General features: G+C 43.8%; 3 protein-coding genes across 3 annotated transcripts; 2 read left to right on the top strand and 1 right to left on the bottom strand.

The window, feature by feature from the left end:
• Positions 1 to 369: 369 nt before the first annotated feature.
• Positions 370 to 6178, top strand: LOC306790183 (endophilin-B1-like). The gene is made up of 10 exons (XM_079286320.1): positions 370 to 964; positions 1044 to 1185; positions 2152 to 2280; positions 2380 to 2513; positions 2660 to 2752; positions 2855 to 2938; positions 3044 to 3067; positions 3300 to 3389; positions 3712 to 3812; positions 4223 to 6178. The coding sequence occupies exons 1-10, from the start codon at positions 908 to 910 to the stop codon at positions 4839 to 4841; spliced, it is 1473 nt and encodes a 490-aa protein (XP_079142446.1). The 5' UTR covers positions 370 to 907; the 3' UTR covers positions 4842 to 6178.
• Positions 6179 to 10026: 3848 nt separating this feature from the next.
• On the top strand, positions 10027 to 11826 carry LOC306790316 (pentraxin-related protein PTX3-like). The gene is made up of 2 exons (XM_079286498.1): positions 10027 to 10254; positions 11033 to 11826. Exons 1-2 carry the CDS (start codon positions 10119 to 10121, stop codon positions 11590 to 11592), a joined length of 696 nt encoding a protein of 231 aa, XP_079142624.1. The 5' UTR covers positions 10027 to 10118; the 3' UTR covers positions 11593 to 11826.
• Positions 11827 to 13440: 1614 nt separating this feature from the next.
• On the bottom strand, positions 13441 to 18095 carry slc35g2a (solute carrier family 35 member G2a; the record flags this gene model as incomplete). Its single annotated transcript, XM_079285990.1, has 2 exons — positions 17894 to 18095; positions 13441 to 14822 (listed from the first exon to the last, which is right to left on the bottom strand). The coding sequence occupies exon 2, from the start codon at positions 14794 to 14796 to the stop codon at positions 13441 to 13443; it is 1356 nt and encodes a 451-aa protein (XP_079142116.1). The 5' UTR covers positions 14797 to 14822; positions 17894 to 18095.
• Between the last annotated feature and the right edge of the window lie 2894 nt (positions 18096 to 20989).

The following is a 20989-nucleotide window of genomic DNA, read 5'->3' as shown; positions in this document are numbered from 1 at the left end:
ATGGCTTTAAGTGAGCAAGCTTTTTTTGTTGCCCAGTCATGAGTTCAGACTCTCAAGCTGTCACTGTGTTTTTTATCATGACTTTCCTCATTTTTGTCAATGCATGGCTGATCTTTCAGACTTCTTTTGGATAGAGGATCTTCAATGATTGTTTCAAACGAAGAGGAGCTTTCCCAAACCAGCACTGGATATGGACCATTTTTAAGGACGTAAACGAGTGACTTTTGTCTTTTTACATTACGGGAAGACCATCTTTTTTAAGGTACATTTAATCGTGGCGTAGGCGTGTAGAGATTATGCTTTTATTCTGAAAGTCGCAACCGGACGTCTCGGGCACTCTATCATAAAGAAATCGGAGGTCTTCTAGAATATTGTCATTATTTTTACCCAGTTTTAAAAGTCCATACATTTCCACTTTTAAACGGCTAGTTTGCTGTTAAACGTAACGTTGGCTATATTTGTATAAATAATTCAGTCGTACACGCTGTGGTTAAGATAGCGTTAACGACAGCACATTAAAAATCCTAGCAAGGAGACGGAGATAACTAACGTAAACATAAATAACGCTACACGACAAAAGGGTGTGCCCAACCGCCCGTCGGTGTAACCGTTACTAAAGGGTCACCGTTATGGTCAAACCGAGGCTGTAAAGCAGCGACTTGTTAAGAGGAAAGCACGTCTCAGTATGGCTTGAGGATAAACTGGCAACAACACACACGCAGGTGCTTGTGTTCGGCTGGTCGGTGTTAACGGACCGTAATCTGGCGAGAGAGTGGCGGTTAACTGTCGAGGCCATGACGAGGTCAGCTGGCCGTTGTTCTGCGGGCTTCTTTTATAGCGAACGGTAGTTTAACCGTCAACGTTCTGTTGGACCACCGAGGACAGGGCGCGACCTTGGGACGTTCACATGGATTTGACGCGGTTGGCTGTGGATGCTGGTCAGTTCATCAACCGGGCTGTTCAGGTAAAATAAAAAAGTCGAGGATAACGTGAGAATTAACGTAAGCTAAACTGTAATAAAACTGCTTGTGGTTCCGCCCCAGTACACGGAGGAGAGTCTCGGTCATGCGGAGAAGACTGAGTTGAAACCCGGGCTGGAGGAGCTCTTTGCCCGGGCAGACGCCACCAGGACCTGGACGGACCAGATAGTCTGGCAGACTGAGGTTTTACTGCAACCCAATTCAGGCGAGAGAATTTCATTTATTGGTATTGGTTAGCTTTACATCAAACCCATTTCACTGACCTCTGTCAAAGATACAATATGTACTGCAGACATATACCTTACATCCCTGGTATATTGTCAAAAAGCATTTTAAATTTTTTTTTACTGTAGAGACATTATCTACCAGTATTCATGTATGTTAATATGAACTTCTTAAAACCAAATACAGACTGTACTGATGAGCGTACCATCGTCATGTTTTCACCAGCCCACAGCCAGTTAAAGACACAAGTGCACCCTAGCCGGTCTACATGAAACCACTAACGTTAAATGATGACTCTTTACCTCTGGGAACCAGTATTTGATCTCTATTCGATACTGTACAGCTCCTGTATGCTCTTCTGTTTGCTTTCACCGCAAAATTGGCCTGTTCAGATGAATAGGCATGTTTATTCTTTTGCCTCCAATTTCCTCCGCTAATGGAATTTTAAGTGGTTGTGGTCTGTAAGGTACGGGGACCATGCAGCTGCCAGAAATAATAATAATAATCTCGAATGTTTATTCAGCATTGAGGATATATTTGCAGATCCTATTATTGATCGAGGGCTTTTAGTCTTTCCGCAGAATCCTTTTTGTTTACCTTCGGTTTGGGCTAATGGCAAGAAGCAGCAGTTTGTAGGCAGCTACCTTCTGTTTTGTTCCACATTGTTTTATGAAATATCCATTTTGAATGCTTGTCTTGAATAGAATACAGTATCGAATACATGCAGGAGCTTAGGTAGCCTATTAAGTGTCCTTTGCAGTATCCTGACTTGTTTTTTTACTCCCATTTTAAGGTTTGTGAGGTGTTTGTTTGTGTTCTCATCACATGTTACAAAGTAATTTGTTTTAGAACGATAGCATCTGCTGAACAAATGTCAAATATTATAAGATATAATTGAAAGAGGACCCTTGCAGCTGAATTGAGCTTTCTGACCCCTGATGAACAGGAGCGCGCTTAGAGGACCGGCTGTACGAGCATCTGGATTGGAGCGCCCCCCCTCGGCCTCGTGCACACGAGGTCCTGGGAGACCAAATGACCCAGGCTGGGTTGGGGATTGGGTCCAACACGCCCTATGGCGAGTATACATCATGAGTACAATGTTGATCTGAATAGTACGGCTCACATCACATCAGTCATTTTCAGTCTGTAAATAGAAGTTGTGTTTTCTGTTCAGGAAGTGCACTGCTCAGGTGTGGAGAGGCTCAGAAGCAGCTTGGCGAGGCAGAGAGGAAGTTTGTACAAAGCACCAACATCCACTTTCTCACCCCTCTGAGGAGCTTCACTGAGGGGGAATACGGAGCCATGCAGGTAACAGACACACCATCACTGTGGCACACCGTGTACCATTCTCACTAATCGCTTCTCTTTCTTTGTTCTTTTGTTCATGCTCAGCTTCTACATTGTTTGCATGCTTTAACATGGCTATGAACAAGTGTGTGTTTGTTTGTTCACAGGCTGAGCGCAAGATGTTGGTGAATAAGCGTTTGGACTTGGACATAGCGAAAACCAGACTGAGAAAAGCACACGAAGCCGACCGAGAGGGCAGAGTGAGTCACAACGTCTGACCTTCGCTGATATAGAAACGTCTCTTTTAAATGAATATCAGTTTTCTTCAGTACGGTTATGGGTTATGGCTTTCTCTTTGTCAGAACCTGAATGCAAACCTGCTGGAAGACGCCTACTTGTCTCATGTCTCCTACATGTTCAGCTTCCTGCGTGTTAAATGGCTAAAGGTCAGTGGCATTCGAGGGATACGAACACTGACGGACACAACTGAACTTGCTGTTTAGGTCATTGAGTAAGTCACATGTCCTCCTCTGTCTCTCTCATCCAATCAGATGTGGGCCCAGGAGATCTCTCAGGTAAGTGCATGTTTATCGTTTAAAAGCACACAGGATCTGAAATAGAAATTCTTCGTACTGTAATAGAGGGAGATGATTTTAACAATGCTACTAGTTTTATAATTGCTTATGGCCCTGTTAGTTGCAGTAATAGTTTTCTTTCTATTGTTCAGCTTATCCAGACCTAAACCCTTCTGGTATTTGTTTTTTGCTATAAAGCTGGACATAATTAGGTGTGTGTGTGTGTGTGTAGGCAGAGATGGAGCAGAGGATCTGTCAGAGTCTGTTCGATCGACAGTCAGAAATTACAAGACGAGTTGTGGAAGGAATCAGCAACACTCACGTACGTGAACACAAACACACAGAGTATAAGATTCAGACATATCTCTAAAGCTCGGTGCACTAGTGTGGATTACTTTTAACAGTTGTGAGATGAACTGTAAACACACACTCTCAATGAAATATCCAACGCCCGGCAAAACTATTTAATAAATATTTGACCGTAGTTTGTCATTCAATATCTCCTCACAATTACAATTTATCGATCAAGGATTTGTTTTTATTTAAGTTATTTAAGAGTTTTTACTTTTTTTAAATGCAGGCTGTTGATGTTGTTCCTCTGTCTTGTGTTTCATGTGTCTTGGTTGTTGTTTTTGTTTCTTCAGACCAACCACATGCGGAGCCTGACTGAGTTTGTGGAAGGTCAGGCCTGTTACTTGGACCAGTGTAACCAACATGCTCAGGCGCTTCAGAAGCAGCTGAACAGGTGTGTATGCCAGGTTTACAACGCGTACACACTAAAGCTATATTGAAATTCAATAATTCATGGAAGTCCCAAAGACTAAGGCAGCTCTAGGAACAAATCAGCACACAGCTGGGACCAAATCACTAATCAGCCACACAAGCAACACCATGCACCTTCTGCTGCAGCGACACCAAACAAACCATTTAACAAACTAAACAAACACTTTAAACCGCTAAATCCAGAGGCCAAATACCATTACAAAGTGTACTACTGTATGTAGTACAATATGGGATCCAATCCATATTTTATCCAAAGCCCAGTTTGCCAACAATCTCGGGACGTCCGGCTCACAAAAAACACTGTCACTGTTGAAAATCAATTTTAAGCAAATGTTATTTATGACTTTGTTATGATTTTTTTTCTCCTTGCAGCATTCCAGCAGTCCTCTGCTCCAATAACTGGCAGTCAGCAATTAGCACCGAAGTTAATCAGCCGTCCACAAGCAACCATGTAGCCAATGAGCCCGTTGGGTTAAATCAGGTCGGCCTGATCCCCATAGTCGTCCATCAAATTCCAGACTTCGACCAGGACTCATGGACTTCAAATCCACCTGCCGCAACTGAAAAAAACCCAGATTCCTCTGTAACCACACAGCCAAATAATAACAACAACAACAACACTTTCTTCTCTGATGAGCAAGGACTTGATCATGTCTGCACATCAAATTCGAGTCAGACATCAGCACTCAGCAGAACAGCCAGCGCACAAACCAACAGAGCAACGGCTGCAATAACCAATGGTGCTGGTAGTCAGACAACAACAACAACTTCCCCACCTTCTGAGTTTCTCAGTGGAAACGAGTCTCAGGCAGCAAATGCAGGAGCTAGTGACGCCATAGCAGTCGACAACATGGCTGTTGACGCTTTGACGACCAATGGCGTGGCTGTTGAGCCCCAAACAACCAATGAAACCACACGCGAGGCGCCCCCCGTCAACGGAGAGGTCCAGGAGGTGGCATCAACAGTCAGGACGTGGTTCAGTAGAAATTAATGTGGGACATGACACCTGGTCAATATCATGTCAGCTGACTCTGATTCGCGCTTCAGCTGATTTAGACCAGTGGTAACTGGCGTTGTGGATCCAAGAATTATAAAAGAACAGATACACAATCATTGTAACATGTGGTATGGTAACAACTTTAAGTAATCCCATAGGGAGGATCATGTGAAGTGGTTGTAAAAGTGATTTAGTGCCACAATCATTTTAGCCTTTGACAAGTTGTATAAAAATGATGACGTTGTGTATCAGTCCCCTCTTGTGGCGATGGACGTAATATTTCCTGGTGTGTGATCGTGAAAGGTAGTTTTTCACTCCGTGAAACTAAATCTTTATTTACGTTGACGCTAAATGTGAGACTAATGAAGCTTTGTGCCAAGTGTGTGTGTGTGTGATTGTTCATGTGTGAGTGTGTCCATGTCTGTCGGAGAACCCATGTACACATTGTCACTTGTGTTTACAGCTTACCCAAACCTCTTACCCCTTGAAAGAGGTGTGTGTGTGTGTGTAACTCTGCCACCTCTTGACTTGCATTACTGCAAGTTGAGGTCATTTTCCATATGACACGTGTCACATTTGCATGTGTTTAGGAGTTTCGGAGTCCAGCGAGGTGCTAAAACACCATGCTGAACAAGACCTTTATGCTGTAGCATGGTATGAAATATGTGTCCTCATATATATGCACTGGGGTGTTTCCCCCTGCACGGTCTAATCACATACTCACTTTTACCCTTTTACCCTATTAAAGCCCCCACGAGGTGAACTGGGTAGAAGTTTCCAGGTCCAGATGTTGTTAATTTTCTTCGTGAGGGCAGCCCACCGCGGTCCGCTCTGGGGACCCTGGACAGAAACACGCACATTAGCGCTGACCCTTCTGATGTAATCGCCCCAACTCTTTGCTCTAAACATTTATTTTTTTCTAATGTTGAAAATCTTTAAATTATTCTGATTACTGTTGTAGCATTTTTATTTTGTGTTTTCTTTTAATTATTTATTTTTTGCTCTTTAACGATGATATTGATTACCTTTTATATTATTATACAAATTATATTATAATTATTACTACATAAAATGAATGGTTGGGAGTAAGTTTCACCACTTTAACCTGTATTATTATTATTATTAGAGAAGGAAAGATTTATTTTCTGAAGATAAAAGTTATTAATTGATGATTCTCTTCTACATTGATCGTTATTTCAGTCTTAGACTTATATTGGACTCTTTATGTCATCTGAACTTCAGTATAAAAGTACTTTTCATTCATCGAATTCAAATGTATAACAATTTACATTCAAGTTAATGTATTAAAAGTACAATGAAATGACTGACGCTGGCACTGTATTTGTATTCATTATGTGTATAATTTGTTTGTGTATTTAAACGTTTTGTGAACTTGTTATAAATGACTAAATGTTTAAGGGCTAGTGTTCTGGATGTTTATTCGTCTCATTGAACCGGTTTTATATCAGAGAGATAAACGTTCAAATGTCTCCAGCTTGTTGAGCAGAATTTATTCCAGGCATCTTAACAAAAACAGATTAAAAAAACTGTTCCTTTCAGTTTTCACAAGTTGTATTCATTCATATTCTCTTCTTCGTTGGTTCTGGTCTAACGACATGGACTTGCCGACGGCGGCGTCCAGTGTGGATCTTTTGTTCGCCTGTCGAGGTGTTTCAGTTATTTATTACTCCGCAATGTACTTTCTCATATCATTTACACACACCATCAGCTCCAGATTGAGGTGTTGATCGGGCTTCCCAGGCCTCGAGTCATATTTAAAGCCACGCTGACACAGTGTGAAGCTTGTGTTGTTTCACCGATTGCAGTATTGTTAATTGTCTCAACAGGATAATTAGGTCAGGTGGTGCAACCTTCAAAACAGTAAGTGTGTTTGTCTCATGAGTTTCGCTCCCACTTCTTCACCACTTTCCTGTCTGAGGCTGTGCGAACAGATTGGATCGATCAAGCCCAGCTTCTGTGATATTGACCAAAGTGCAGTCAGGAGGCCCGTGGCGCAATATCCCCCATAAACACTTCTGTTGCACCACTACTTCAACTCGACATTCTAGAGGCCCCTCACAGGAAGCACGGCGAGTGCTTGAAGACAGATTAGATCGTGTTTCTTCCTGTATCTTTCCTCTGACTCAACCAAACAAGAATAGATTTTCCTCAATCTGTCCCTAGCATGCTCATGAGTGTGTTTCCAGCACATTGATACAGCAAGTTGTGTCATTGCATCCTGCTCTCTCTCTCTCTCTCTCTGGTCTTTTCTGGATGTTGTGCTCTTGTGTGATACAGGAAGGAAACTGTTCTGCAGGTCTGGTTGACATGAGTGAGTTAGGAAAGCAGATAAAGGGAATTGGGATGTCTGTAATTGTATTTGTCTCTGTTCTTTCTGCTACCTGAGGGACGCATAACATTTCTATGGACAGGTGCCGTATGTTCTTTTGTATTTAATTCAACAAGCTAAATCACACTGAGGTTGGAAACCTCTTTTGCAAGCGATACCTGAACAACACAATGCAGACAAAATAATAGAAACACAGGCAACAGATAAAACAATACATAAAATAGGTCGGAAAACTGAAATGAAGCTGATGGTAGCCTGAACAGATTAGAGAGTCATTTACCAGAGTTTTCACTACACTGGTTTTGAATTCATGCCAAAAATATCTGTCTACAAATAGAATACATTTATCAAACCAAATACCTTGATATTTGTAAGCAGGACATTCTGTTCTCTTCCCCTTAGCTTTTACATTGACCACAATATCTACAGGCCTCCTTTTAGGATTAGAAAACAACATGAAATTGTATTTATCTGCACGCTGCACGTGTTTGAGTTGAGTCATAATTGGGAAAAATGGTAGTTAGTGAAAAAAGAAAAGTGGGCCAAGCACAGAGTCTTGAGGTACTCCATTTAGTAAGTCCGTTTGAACTGTGCCCATTGACTTTGACACATTCAGTCCTACCTGAGAGATAATTACGAAACCAGCAGGCCATGGTCCACAGTATCAAAGGCTTTTCTGAGCTCAGGTAGCTATTATTTTGAATCCTGACTGTTTCTCACTGCACTGTTTTTAGTACAGCAGTAAGCTATAACAATACCATACACTATTTTTAAACATAAGTCTGTTATATTCTTACAATAGCGCTATTGTTTTGCAGTACACTGTTTTCCAATCATATCTCCATGGTTTCCTCTCCTCCCCCATCTACATATTGGGTATAAAACGAGGATACACCCTGTTCTCATAAAACTGGCTTGTGTTGGCGAACTTTGCTGCGTTAGTGTTAGTATGTGGTTTATTCCAAATTAAAGTCATGTTGGTGTTTTATATTTTAGCCTCCGAAGTTCTGCTGACAACACCCACTGTCCCAGTTTCCCTGACATCTCTGGTTTCATTGAAACAATCCAGACGACATGATCTGTTCTACTTCTCTCCGATCTGAATAGAATTTGTGCTGATACTCTGCTCAAATCCGACTTTCATAGAGGAAAAAGATGAAAACACCAACTGTTTCTGACATGCACAAACTGAATTTTGTATGACACCTGTATCACAACTGCAAGCTCTATCATATAAATGTATTGCTTTCTTGAGGGGATCATAATTGTTGCATTTAATGGAAGTGGGCCAGGGAAATGCACACAATGTTGCAATGAGGAAAGGAAAAATTATGCAAGTTTCCTCTGTCCCTCTGTCCCTCTCTACCTTTCCTCACCAACTATCCTCTCTGTCGGTCCATCTCTTCCTCTGCAGGTTCTGTTTTCCTGAGATAAACCTGCCAGCTTCCACCCTCTGCTCCTATTACAAGCTGCCAAACAGAGAAAATCATACATAGTTACTGGCAGACTTGCTGACATCTGCAGGGGGAGCTCCGTCTGGAGGTCTGCAGAGAGTAGAGAGGTCAAGGTTTTTCCTGTGACCATGACTTGTCATACTTCTGCTGCTTAACCCCAACACCTGTTGACCACAGCACTCCATCTATAAGAATAATCATTTGGCCTTCTAATTCTTCCTTAGTGGATGTTTAATCGACAGGGGAGCCAGGCAACAAAATACAGCCAGAAAGCAAATTTTGCAGTGTTGCTTCGCAACAATATTTAATTTCAAGTGGTAAAAACAATCCAGATTCTGCAATCTTGCAATTTATTTTGGTTGAGGGATTTGGTGTTGATGCACGGAGCAGGGAGTGACTCTGACTCATCTTGAAAAGCAGACAGACCTAGAGAGAGAGTGTGGACTGAAATATCCCGTGAACACTATGATGTTAACAATGGCGGCAGAGGCCAGTGGCACTCACAGCGATGTACGCTTCCTGCAATGACAATGATTATTAGATTTTGCCCACTGGTATAGAGCACTTTTTAAATCAGTTTGGGATATACCGAACCCATGTCCTACGTACATATAGAATAATTTACCATATATACTACAACTACTACTGTATTTATTTTAATACAAATTTTCACTCCGTTTAAATTTGATTTCTTCATCTTATTTATACAATTTCTATTTGTATCGCTAAAACTATGTGTCATTGTGCAATCCTCTATTGTTAATGACAATAAAGCTGAACCTTGACAGATTTTAAAGCTCAAATATTCCCAAATATATCAAGAAATTAGGTGGGAACGAACACTTGTAAGATAGGTTGAGAATCAAAATACTTAAGTGAGTCTTCATAGCTGCAGCCACATGCGACAGATCCGGGATGATGCTAAAAACCTACTGTAACAGTACAAGTCAGCAAACTGCCCCAGTTATGTCAGTTATACAGCAATATATATCTTGTAATATCTATCTTACAGCAATATATAACACAAGCCATAACAAGCTACTGCCTGCACCAAATTAAGTAAAATGACAGTAAAAATTATTTTTTACTTCCATGTTTCAGTTCTTTTGAGCAACAGTTTTCTTTTCCCTCCATCCCTTTCTTTTCACCGCAGCTTTCCCTGTGCCCCATAACTCACCCTCTCTTTCCTCATAATGCTCCTATATTTCCCCACTCAGTTTGACTTTTGACATATTACATCCACTGAAGCATTACTCACCCAACCTCCACAGCACCCCCACCTCTGTCCCACCCTCCTCCACCTCCCTCCTTCTTCCCCTGCGCTGAGTTTATAAGCCAGCACCCGCGACAGTTGGCTCACTGTGAAGAACTTTAAATATAGTGAAGAGGGAGCAGCTGAAAAACTGGGTGAAGAACACAAAACCTTCAACGATATTTTTAAAAAAGCAACACATTCAGAGCTTCATCATGCATGTGTTCAGGGTCTGGCGTGTGCTGTGTGTGCTTGGCTTGGTGGGTGCATCCTTGTGTGTGAATGAGCTTGAGTATCAAGGGAACTACGCAGACAACTATGACAACGAGATCTCTCCGGGCCAGCAGGACGGTGAGTTATGTTTATTGGTCCTTTCGTCTCTTTTATTCCCTGCTTGCTTGAACAGATGGCTCTTTGTGAAGAATTTGTCCTCAGCTGAAATGTTCAATTTCAAGAAGCCAATCAAATATATTATTTGCTTTGATGAAGAATACATCCTCACACTTTGATTTATTAGTTTTGGAGGGTAAGCAAAGGTGTCCCGCAGGGGTCTATTGTTGGTCCACTTCTATTAACTATATACTTTTTTTTTTGAAAGTCAATGTAAATATGATTTTGTACAGATCATAGAAGGGACTTGCATTGTGCATTTCTCATGTAAAACCCTCTACAGAAGATACTATCTCTGCTCTCTCTGATCACATCAAAATAGATTCAATACAATGTCCGCTCACAGGTCATTTTAACTTTAACAAGCAAAGCTATGGGTTTTAAATACTAAGTGAGATGAATAACAAAACGTTTTGAAATTAAAATCCTTTAATCCAAAAAATTAAAAAAAACTATAGTCAAGTAAATTGGATGGTGCATGTAACTGTTTGCTTTAACGTGGAACCACTGTATTGTATAAGTAAACTTTAGTCACTTGTAGTTTGCCATAAGCAAAGGGCAAACACATTCATCGTAACTGTGAATTGCGTTACACCACAATTACTGCATAGGTCCGCCAGAAAATAAGCATTTTCCCAACTTTATTTTTGTTTCCCTTTACTTTATCCTCCGGTACCCATTATTTCTCATAATTGCACAACTATCGGAGTATATAACTGATGCATCCCTCTGTCTACAGGAGAAATTCCAACCACACCATGCCAGGCTGCAGATGTCTCCCGCTGGGACAAGCTTTTCATCACTCTGGAGGACGCCCACATGAGGCAGAACATGCTGCTGGAGTCTCTGGAGCAATGTTGCGGAGGCATGGTCTCTCTCAGGACACAGATGGACAAGCTGGCCGAGATGACACGCCAGCAGTGTCTGCCCAGCCTGGAGTCATCTTGCAGGGCGCGAGCCGAGCAGGTGAATGCCAGACTGCAACAAGGCTTGCTGGAGCTCCGGGAGGAGGACGCAGAGAGGGAGACAAGGTTGAACGCTACGTTGCACCGGCTTCTGCACAGTGGCCATGAGGCGAACGCCCGGCTGAAGCAGCTGGAGGAAGGTGGAGGCCACAGAGCGGTGCCTTCTGGAGCAACAGGCAGTGGGATGGGGCGCCTACCAACACCAAGACCTGGGGGTTTAGGGGCAGCATTTGGCCTGGGAATGAAGCCATTCACATCTGGCCTGGAGACGCAGGAAGATACTTCATCGCTGGACATGGCCACAATGGAAAAGGCCGTTGCCGTAACAACATAGCTGCAGAAGGTTCAACTGCAGCTGAGCAGACTGATGGAGCAGGCAGGAAGGACAGATGAGACACATGAATTGCCAAGAGGCAAAGAATAATATAAGATGGACCGGGGACTGTGTTAATGATTTTGCACACACTCGGTTTCTTTTTTATTTGCATGTTTTTGTCTGGTGACAATGAATTAAAATGTACCATAAATGTTGTGGCTTCACTGTAATGAATAAAAACGACTTAATTGACCTAATCAGCCTCATGGAACGGTTTCCTCCCTCCTCCCACACAGTAATCAGACGTTCACACCCATGCCCACACTTTCATTCGTCAGTGCATGTGTTGTATCCTTACACCGCCACCTCAATGTTCGTGTAGTTGTGGTGGTGTCTGCAGATACCGACAGCCACAAGGAAGTGTCTCAGAGGTTTTGGATTGTGTTCAGTTCTGGGCAGGTCTCTCCCTCTCATTAGCTGCTTCAAGAGTGTCTGGATGCAAAGAGGCCACAACCTACGATGAATTTATGATGAATGAAACCCTGCCAGAGCTATTACACTACCACCAGCCCGTCCGTCCTGCAACCGCACACACACACACACACACACACACACACACACACACACACACGTTCATTGTTATGAACCACACAATGGCTGATGTTGACTGGAGGTGTTAATTATTGTAATTATAATATACATTTAGGTAGTTTAATCTGTCACAAAACATCATACTTAACTGTGTGTCAAATCTTATCCGGCAGAGAAACTAGTAACTGTCAAATAAATGTTACTCTGAAATGTAGTAGAGTATATTGAGACACATAAAATCCAGTACCTACAGATTGTGACTAAATGTAAAATGCTACGTTCCACCAAATGTAGGAAATAAAATAGCAATAAATCACATTTAAACCAAAAAGTGATTTTAATTAGGCCAGCCTTCTGACATCACATCATCTTTCTCTAATGAAAGGCCTACAACCATGGCATGAATGGATAGTTGTGCCCATGCCTGTGTGTGTGTGTGTGTGTGTGTCTTTCCTCAAAGACTTCAAAGACTTCCTACTAAATCAGTTTCAGTAGCTTCGTCGTGTCATCTCATGTTGGCGCTTCATTAATTTTTTAACACAAATACAAAGAAGAGAAAAGGAAAGCAGGAGGCTAACGATGAGTAAAATAGAGGAGAGGCCCAGAAAAGATGAGTGACGGTGCTTATGTGTCTGACATTTAGGTATAAGACACAAAGAACAGTGTCAGAATCAGCCAGCTAGCCAGACACACACAGCACAATACCCAGCGACCAGCAGCCCAACTTTCTACCCCGACCTCCTTCTCTTTCACCTCTGTTTCAACATCTGCCATCACGCTCCTTTCTCTCTTGCGTCCTGTCTGTATGCCAATCCCATCATCTTCTCTCGCTCCACCAGCATTTGTCTTCCTTTCATTGTGTCTCGCTCCTCTCTCGTGCCTCCCATCTCTTGTTTTCTCGCTCGTTCGCCAGCAGCCAAATAGATGGCATCAATCCTTGGCAAACCCTCAGCTGGCTGGTAAAAGTGACTGACATGACACGCCTGTGAAATGTAGCCAATACATTCTCTCTCTCTCTCACACACACACACACACACACACTGAAGGAGATGAGATCCTAATTAGAAGTGGCTTCAGGAATGCATTGTGTTCAACAGAGAGATTTTAATGTCACATCACATAGTCACTCTAACAGACAACACAATATTGGCACTTTCTCAAAAGCAAAGAGGACTCTACAAAATCCATAAAGCTCCAATAAACATTTAGCAGTCTCTTATGTACACCGGAACCGATCTCATCAAGGAGGGAGTCAGGGGAGGTGTGAAGAGATGCCTATTTGATAGGTGAGTCCAGAATCTCCTCATACTCTTCCCTTTGGCGCCGCCCTCCCCCACGGGCTGGCAGCAGCTTTATCGCCACCAGCCAACCGACGCTCAGTATGACCATCACGTTCCCGACCACCTCCGGCGCGGTGGGAGCCAATGGCAGCACCGCCAGATGCAGCAGCATGGCAACGGGTACCTCCAGGCTCTGAGAGGCGGAGACCAGAGCAGGGTGGAGTCGGGTGAGGGCGTGCGTCATCCCCAGAAAGGCTGCTACCGAGCATGCAACCAGGCCCAGGACCAGACCCCAGGCTGGGGCACTCGAAGGCCAGGACCAGCCCTCCTGGAGCAGAGCCAAGGAGGCCGGGGCGAGCAGGCAGCCCGTCCAGCTTACTGTGAACAAAGCTGTGCCCACTCCCACCCTCTCCTTCAGGGAGCGATACCCAACCAGTGCCAAAGCCATCCACAGCCCCGCAAGAGCTGAAAGAGACCAACCAAACGCACCCCTCCAGAACACGACCGGGTCAGTCGGTGAATCTGAGTTGCTCTCGTCCGCTGTGGGAAGTAACACAAGCCCCAAACCGCACAGTCCTGCAGTTATGGTGATCCCATCAGCCAATCCAAGCCTCTCCTCCAGGAGCAGGAAGGCCAGGGTCGCTGACAGCGCCGTGGTCGCCAGGCGCCAGGTTGTCGTGGCGTTTCCGGGAGAGGCGAAGGTCAAGGAGGCGTAGGCGCAGCAGAGGGAGAGAGAGTAGGCGACGCCATAACAGAGCAGACGTAGACGGTAGCCCGCCGGTCCGAAAGGGTTCTCGCCCCTGTGCAGTGGTACGGCCACAGAAAGGAGCTGGACGACGGACCGAACCAAGAGCAGAAACAGGGGGCCCAGGCTGAAGCGTTCAGAGGCCACGCGGGTCAAAACAATCAAACAGCCGTGCGCCAGCGCCGCACCTAGCAGCCCGACCCAGGTGAGCCGAGACGCAGACACGGACGCCTCCCCGAAACTGGCCAGCTGTTTCCCTACTCCTTTCCCAGCCCCCTTGGCTGCTCTGGCTCCCCCCTCGTTGCCATCTCCTCCTGCGGCAGCCTGAGGTTTGCTAGTCGTGTCTTTGTCTTTGGACCCAAACAGAGTCAGGGGCCACTTCCTGCCCTCCGTCAGCTGTTTCTTGTCTGAAGTCTCCTCCAGGAAGGAGCCAAAGTCCTCAAAAGACGGAGCGTCATCGTAGCCCTCGTCCCCTGGCTGGGGGAAGTGTGTGTGTACTCCAGGTCGAGGGGAGTAGGGGGTGTGCGTGGCGTACTTGGCTGTGACGGTGTGAGGGTGGATCTTTACCCTCTTCTTCGAGCTGCTCAGGAGGCGAGTGGACTCCATTTTAAAACTGCAATGACGACAGACACCTGCGAGGGAAAGGACACTTTAGAACCACACACAACATACAACACACGCTGCTGCAAATCCTCTCTCTGCTTTCTCCCTCACGCTGTCCCTCTCTAGGATACCGCTTCATATTCATGTATCTTTAATATCCAAGATGATAATAGCAGTGACACATCTTCCCATGTGCCCCTCGTGTTTTGGCAGGGAATGAACGTAAGCTCTGCCCGCCTGAGCAATCACCACTTTAATTGTTTTAGGGGTTTAGTTTTTTCATGAGAGTTCACATTGAGTTCATATTAGCAGAATCATAAAGCACCATAATGGCAGATTAACAACTCTATGATGGCGCCTTTTAGACTTCTTGGATCACATGACTTTCAAGGGGTTTTAGAGATCATTGGCAATGACGGTTACGTAAGCAGGTGCTTCCTGCCTCATTCGTCTTTTTATCTCTCTCGGCCTCTCACAATTTCTTTCTCCCTCTGTCTCTTCCTCTTCACCTCCCTCAGGTTATACATTCAAGCAGGCATAATAAGAGACCTAGACGTATTGCTCACATTCTCAGGCTGTCAAAACATCAGTGTCAGCTTTTGCATGAAAAGCAGGTACCGGTATATCAATCCCACATCTTATGTCGAATCGAATACCTCCCTCTCAACCATCTCCCTCCCCTCCTCATTTCATTCCTCCATCTCTTTAATGTTAAGGTCCTGCTCCGCGGATGACTGACTTATAACCGCTGTAGTAATAGCTCTCTGCAGCAGAACACTATGTCCATGCAGGTGCTGCACGGCACCCGCTGCTGCATCCAGGTTGTAAAACACTCAGCAGTCCAGCGGTTTCTCCGGGAACGGGGAATACTTTCCCACAACATAATGTTTACTCTTTTAATAAGACGTGTGGAGCACATCGTGCTGAGTTATTTCTCTGGAGTTACACGGTATTATTCAACAGTAATTTGGCTAAACACAGCAAGTGAACCACATCTTCACTTGACTTATTGAAATACAGCACCCACACACTTTAATTACAAAATGTGTGGAGTGTAAAAGTCTACGGTCACGCTGGCGGCTCTGCGAGGCTGCACTTGGGCACAGCGGTGCTTCGAGTTAAACTCTAATGTCAGGTATACATTTGACTACTGTTTACTTTAACATTTTAGCATGATGAGCTAATTAACACGAATTACACAATGCAGCAGAGGTATTTGTTTACAAACCAAAGTCTTGAAAAAATGATGGCGCGAGATGAAAAGTTCAGAGATTGTGATTACAATTTGTCCTGAGGGGGGCATGAATGTATGTGTACCAAATTGGATGGCGACACCATCCAATAGTTGTTGAGACACACATTTAAGACCATAAACGTCAACCTCTTTGTCACGATAGAGGAAAAGTCAGGGCATCAATAAAGCCTCTTAAAATCTGTACCAACGGTTGTGCCAATCCATCTGATAGATTGAACACCAGTGATGAAGCGAGCGACCGATGGACACTGCGGTGCCGACAGAGCCGAGCCGCTTGCAATAAATCACATCGACTCAAAAGACAAATATTAATAGGGGCCACAAGGATAACATATTTGATCGCAGGATAAGACATTTCATATGCAATATCGATATGCATCATCATTTTCTGGAAAATCAAAGCAGCAGTTTTGGCAGCTCCCTGCTGTTTCTCACATGGCTGCAGACCTTTTGATTTGGTGGCAGCAGAGGGAGGCTGTGGATTTGTGGCTGGCTATACGTGGCCTTGAGAGTATTTCCACAAAATCAACCTGAATTGTTACAAATTGCAAGGGTCACGCTGTGAGTGCAGTTCGACAGCTCATGAAGTATTTAATTTAAAATATGACCATATACCTTTCTTTGAAAATCTAAGTTTTGAGGAAATTGTACTTCTCAAATCAACCTGACTTGCACTAAACGTATGTGTCAAAGGAAACATCAGTCGTGATTTCACAACCTCACGGCTCTCTGAATGAAGTAAAAAAGAAACCACAGGCATGAGGTTGCGCCGATGACATTTGAGAAGCAATTACCACCACCAAAGGTTATATGGAACCTGATCTTCCGTCTTCTGTGAAAACCCAAAGAGCATAAAGAGATCAGGATGCTGCACTCTGCCTGTTCTCTTCTCAGTCTGTAGTATTTACTGATCTTAACGGTGCAGCCTGCCTCTGCAATGCTGCTGCTGCTGCTGCTTCCACTGCTGCTTTCACACCTTACACAAGCCTAAAATGAGCCACTAGCACATCATCCTATACCTGCATTATGTGAGGAGGCTCTTTCATGCATGTTCTACAATTTATTTCAAAAGCAAAAACATCTTTCATATGGACTATGAGCAGGCCAAACACTGTATGAATGGTACTCCTATCATGTTGATTATTAACTGTATGAATGTATACATACACTTAGACATGTGTGTTCTTTATTGGGGGTAATTGCATTGTATTATGTAAATTCGTGTGTAGCCTATGTGTCTCTGTATTTAAGTGAGTGTCTGTACATGAAGAGGAAGATGTTATCAAGGTTCAAGGTTATCAAGTTCCTCGGTGATGCGCCTCTGTGACGCCAGAGGGTTGACACAAACACACACACACACACACACACACACGCACGCGCGAAACGGCGTTGTGCTGCACGTGTTGTCGCGTTCGAATCCAATTAAATTGCCGTTTTACATCATAAGGCATCATTTATCTGCTGGTTATCTGCAGGGATGACGTTTCGATTCCCGCCCCTCGCGCACGGTGAGGGTTTGTTTGGCGTCCATACAGCATGCGTGTATGCCTTTATATATGTGTGTATGTATGATGTTGTTGCCTTCAATGACAGCCCAAACGGCGACCCATGACGAATTCTTGAATGGAGAGAAGTGCGCGCACACTCTGCGTGCGCCCGCAGATTGCCAAACGGCAGCTCAGTCAATGAACCCCAGCTGAGTCCTAAACCGGCTTCCTAATTAGTGATCTGCTGTAATTTCGCGGAATTGCATAATGTGGTGCAATCAACAAACCAACGGATGGGTTATTCATAGCTTATAGTTTAGGGGGAAAAAACACCTCCTCCTCCTCCGCCTCAACTCACCTGCTTTCCCGCAAACAGCGGATCTCGCCGGGGTTGAACTTCACTCTCGGTCAGCCTCAGTCATTTACCGAGCATCTCCAAAGATCCATCACCTCTTGTTGGTCATTTGTTCTTCCCTCGTCTTTTGCTGGTATACCCTCTCCTCCGCTTTCTCCTGCGGCAGACAACAGTCTCCTCAAGGGCAAACGCGACACGCCTCCGCCGCCCAGCCAGACCCTCCTGCGGTCACCGAACTTCACTCTCTGCGGGAGGACAATGTGTGTTTTATAGCGACCTGCCGCCCGTCCATCACGCTCTGTGCACTGATACCGATGCTCCTCCTCAGACTGCCCATATGAGAGAGAGAGAGAGAGAGAGAGAGAGAGAACGTCTGAGCATGCGTGACATCCACTGAACACCAGCACTGTATCACCCTGATCATTGTATGTTATGTGTCACCCCATGTGTGTGTGTGTGAGAGAGAGAGAGAGAGAGAGAGAGAGAGACTGTGATTTATCATTTATGTAAATTTCGACTTAGTATATATTTAGTATATTGTGGAAATGCCTAAATGCTTGTACTTTTGCTCTGAACCCAGTATATATAGATATTCATCCTTTGTGTTAGCATACATGCTCAAATGTATCTTGCTGTTTGGTTAATGGCAATTTTATATATTCTTATGAGTATTTTATATTCTTATAAGTAGAACTGTTTTATAGACTTGTTGTGAAACAGTCTATCATATGCTTGCATCATGAGACTTGTGATCCATGCAGCAGCTGACTGCCTGCACACCCATATTTTCTTCTTCTCTAAGATGGACAAGTATACCCGTTGTAGATTCACATGTTATATGCCTTAAGGATAAAACATATAGAGCTGTGTGTCTGTTGTTACAGACACACAGAGAGATGATGATGATGATGATGGTGGTGGGGAAGGTTTGTCAGTTGAGGTTCATCTGAGTTTATCCGGCACGGATTGCCAAAGCAGGTTGTGCAAGGTTCACAATATGTAACAATCAAAACATCAGAATTTTGAAAGAAAGGAAATGCAACATTTGAAATGCAAGACTACGAAACAACGGAAAATAACAACATCAAAATGAAATCATTCAAAGAAAGAAAACATATAATTAGATCTGCTGAGATGTGTACACACTATACTGTCTAGAAAATACTGCTCCACGTCATATTCTGTCCTATTGGTCCATGGCTGATTCTTTGGTTTGGAGGTTCCTTATTTCCAATTATTATTATTATTTAAGACAATAGAGCGATTCCAACTTTGTGGCGAGAGTTTAGAGAAGGCTCTTTCCTGTTCAATGTGTCTAAATGTTGAAACATGTACAAAGCATTCATGGTCCGTATATCAATGGTCTTTCTGAACAGAGCCCTGACTTCAACTCCATCCAACACGTTTGGGATGAAGTGGGACGACGACTGCGAGCCAGGCCCCATCGCACATCAACGTCAATGGCCGACCTCACTGATGCCCCAGATTCCAAGGTCTTGTGGAAAAGCCTTCACGTAAAATATGTGGCTGTTACAGAGGCATTTGAGTCATAATGATAACGGTACTACTGGTGCGAATGGTGAGCAGAGATTAAATAAAGAGGAGGCCGATCGGGTTCGACTCACAAACACTGCACGATCTCACACGCTTTCATCTTTTTTTTTGTTGCAAACTGACAGTAATTGCTTTGACATTTTGCTGACTGGTGTGCTCTGCTCCATCTCAACCTTTTGCCGAATGCAGCTGGGCTCTGTTGTTAGGTTGGACCGCCACACTGTTTCATAAGAAGCAGCGGTCCCTGCGGACGCTGACTTAGTGATGAGAGTCAAAAGACGTCTCTTCCTGCTCACTAATTGCCCCAGATATTTGGATGATGGAAATGAGAAACAGCCAATAAACATCAGCAACCACCTCTCTCGTCTCTGTGTATCGTGCATGTTTTTCTTTTTCTATATCTGGTGTTCGAATGAGAGAGTGTGCAGGTTTCCTTTCCAACCAATTACACATGGTGATTTCTAATTAGCCCTTTACTTTGTGGTGAGGGTATATATGTCAAAGAAGACATCCCTGTCAACAGTGTCATTTTTATACTTGCAAACAATTACTGATAATCTTCGCTGGAGACTATTATCTAGCATTGACTATTGCAGTAATTAGGCAACTAGCAAGCAAACACTTGCCTAATTACACATTAAGCAGACATGGAGCAATACGAGCATTCATTTGGATTCACGTTTTCGGCCACACAACGAAAGTATTAATTCCCCTTTTAGCTTTGGTTTGATCTTGTTTTGGGGATTTTTATGGGTCTTTAGCCGCTAAATTCTCCACGATGTTCACCAGCTAGTTGCTAACTTAGTGTGTCTGTCATTTGCTGAGCAGGGAATGTAAAGTCTTTTTTAAATATTTTTTAATTTTGCCCTAAACACAGCTGAAAACGACGTTGACAAGAGTGGTAAGACTGAAGCAGAAAAAAAGTGAATCTGCGGGTCATAAAACCAAAACAACTGGAGAGAACTGCAGAGTCGGGTGATACTTCTCTGGGTTTATCACCACAAGCAGCCGTGTCCACGTTACACACAGCCATTTGAGCCAGCATTAATATAAAAACATTGATAAGTGCAGCTTTAAGTTGCTGAATCCTGTTTGAGAAATGCTAAGTCTGGCTGCAGCTTGAAAACGTGAGGATTTGATCCTTAACGGAAGAGATTTACTGCAAAACACTCACACAAACGTTAATTAAATGAAGCCGCCCATTTAGGGCCCATTACCAAAGAGCAATGTATTGTCGTGCATGCAACAGTGCATTCTGGTTGGAGCAAGCAGGAAAACAACAGGGACTTGTTGATTTTCCAGACACAGCTCACTCTGCTGCATCTCATTCGGAAGACAGAATTTGGTCTTACTCTCAGGAGCCCTGTTCTCCTTACAATTCACAAACAGCTCTGAGTGTATCTGGCATGTCAGACTCTAAACTTGTACTAGTTATTCATTCAACTTCTGTGGTGGTGTTTTTTTTACATAATTAGCCTGGAGATGCCGCCAAAATTGGAGGTAAAAAATGAGTTCGATATGGACAAATTCATGGAGCACTGATGG

Source organism: Melanostigma gelatinosum (assembly GCF_949748355.1).
Source record: "Melanostigma gelatinosum genome assembly, chromosome: 16".
In the NCBI taxonomy this organism is placed as follows: Eukaryota; Metazoa; Chordata; class Actinopteri; order Perciformes; family Zoarcidae; genus Melanostigma; species Melanostigma gelatinosum.
Note: the sequence above shows the minus strand (reverse complement) of the source record. Positions and strands in the feature narration are given on the sequence as shown.

Bases quoted from the DNA above. Each gene is read 5' to 3' on its own strand.
- LOC306790183 (XM_079286320.1), top strand. From the start codon at position 908: ATGGATTTGACGCGGTTGGCTGTGGATGCTGGTCAGTTCATCAACCGG. The intron at 2,281-2,379 runs GCGAGTATACAT...TTTTCTGTTCAG, and splicing joins TGGGTCCAACACGCCCTATG to GAAGTGCACTGCTCAGGTGT. The intron at 3,068-3,299 runs GTAAGTGCATGT...GTGTGTGTGTAG, and splicing joins GGGCCCAGGAGATCTCTCAG to GCAGAGATGGAGCAGAGGAT.
- LOC306790316 (XM_079286498.1), top strand. From the start codon at position 10,119: ATGCATGTGTTCAGGGTCTGGCGTGTGCTGTGTGTGCTTGGCTTGGTG. The intron at 10,255-11,032 runs GTGAGTTATGTT...CTCTGTCTACAG, and splicing joins CTCTCCGGGCCAGCAGGACG to GAGAAATTCCAACCACACCA.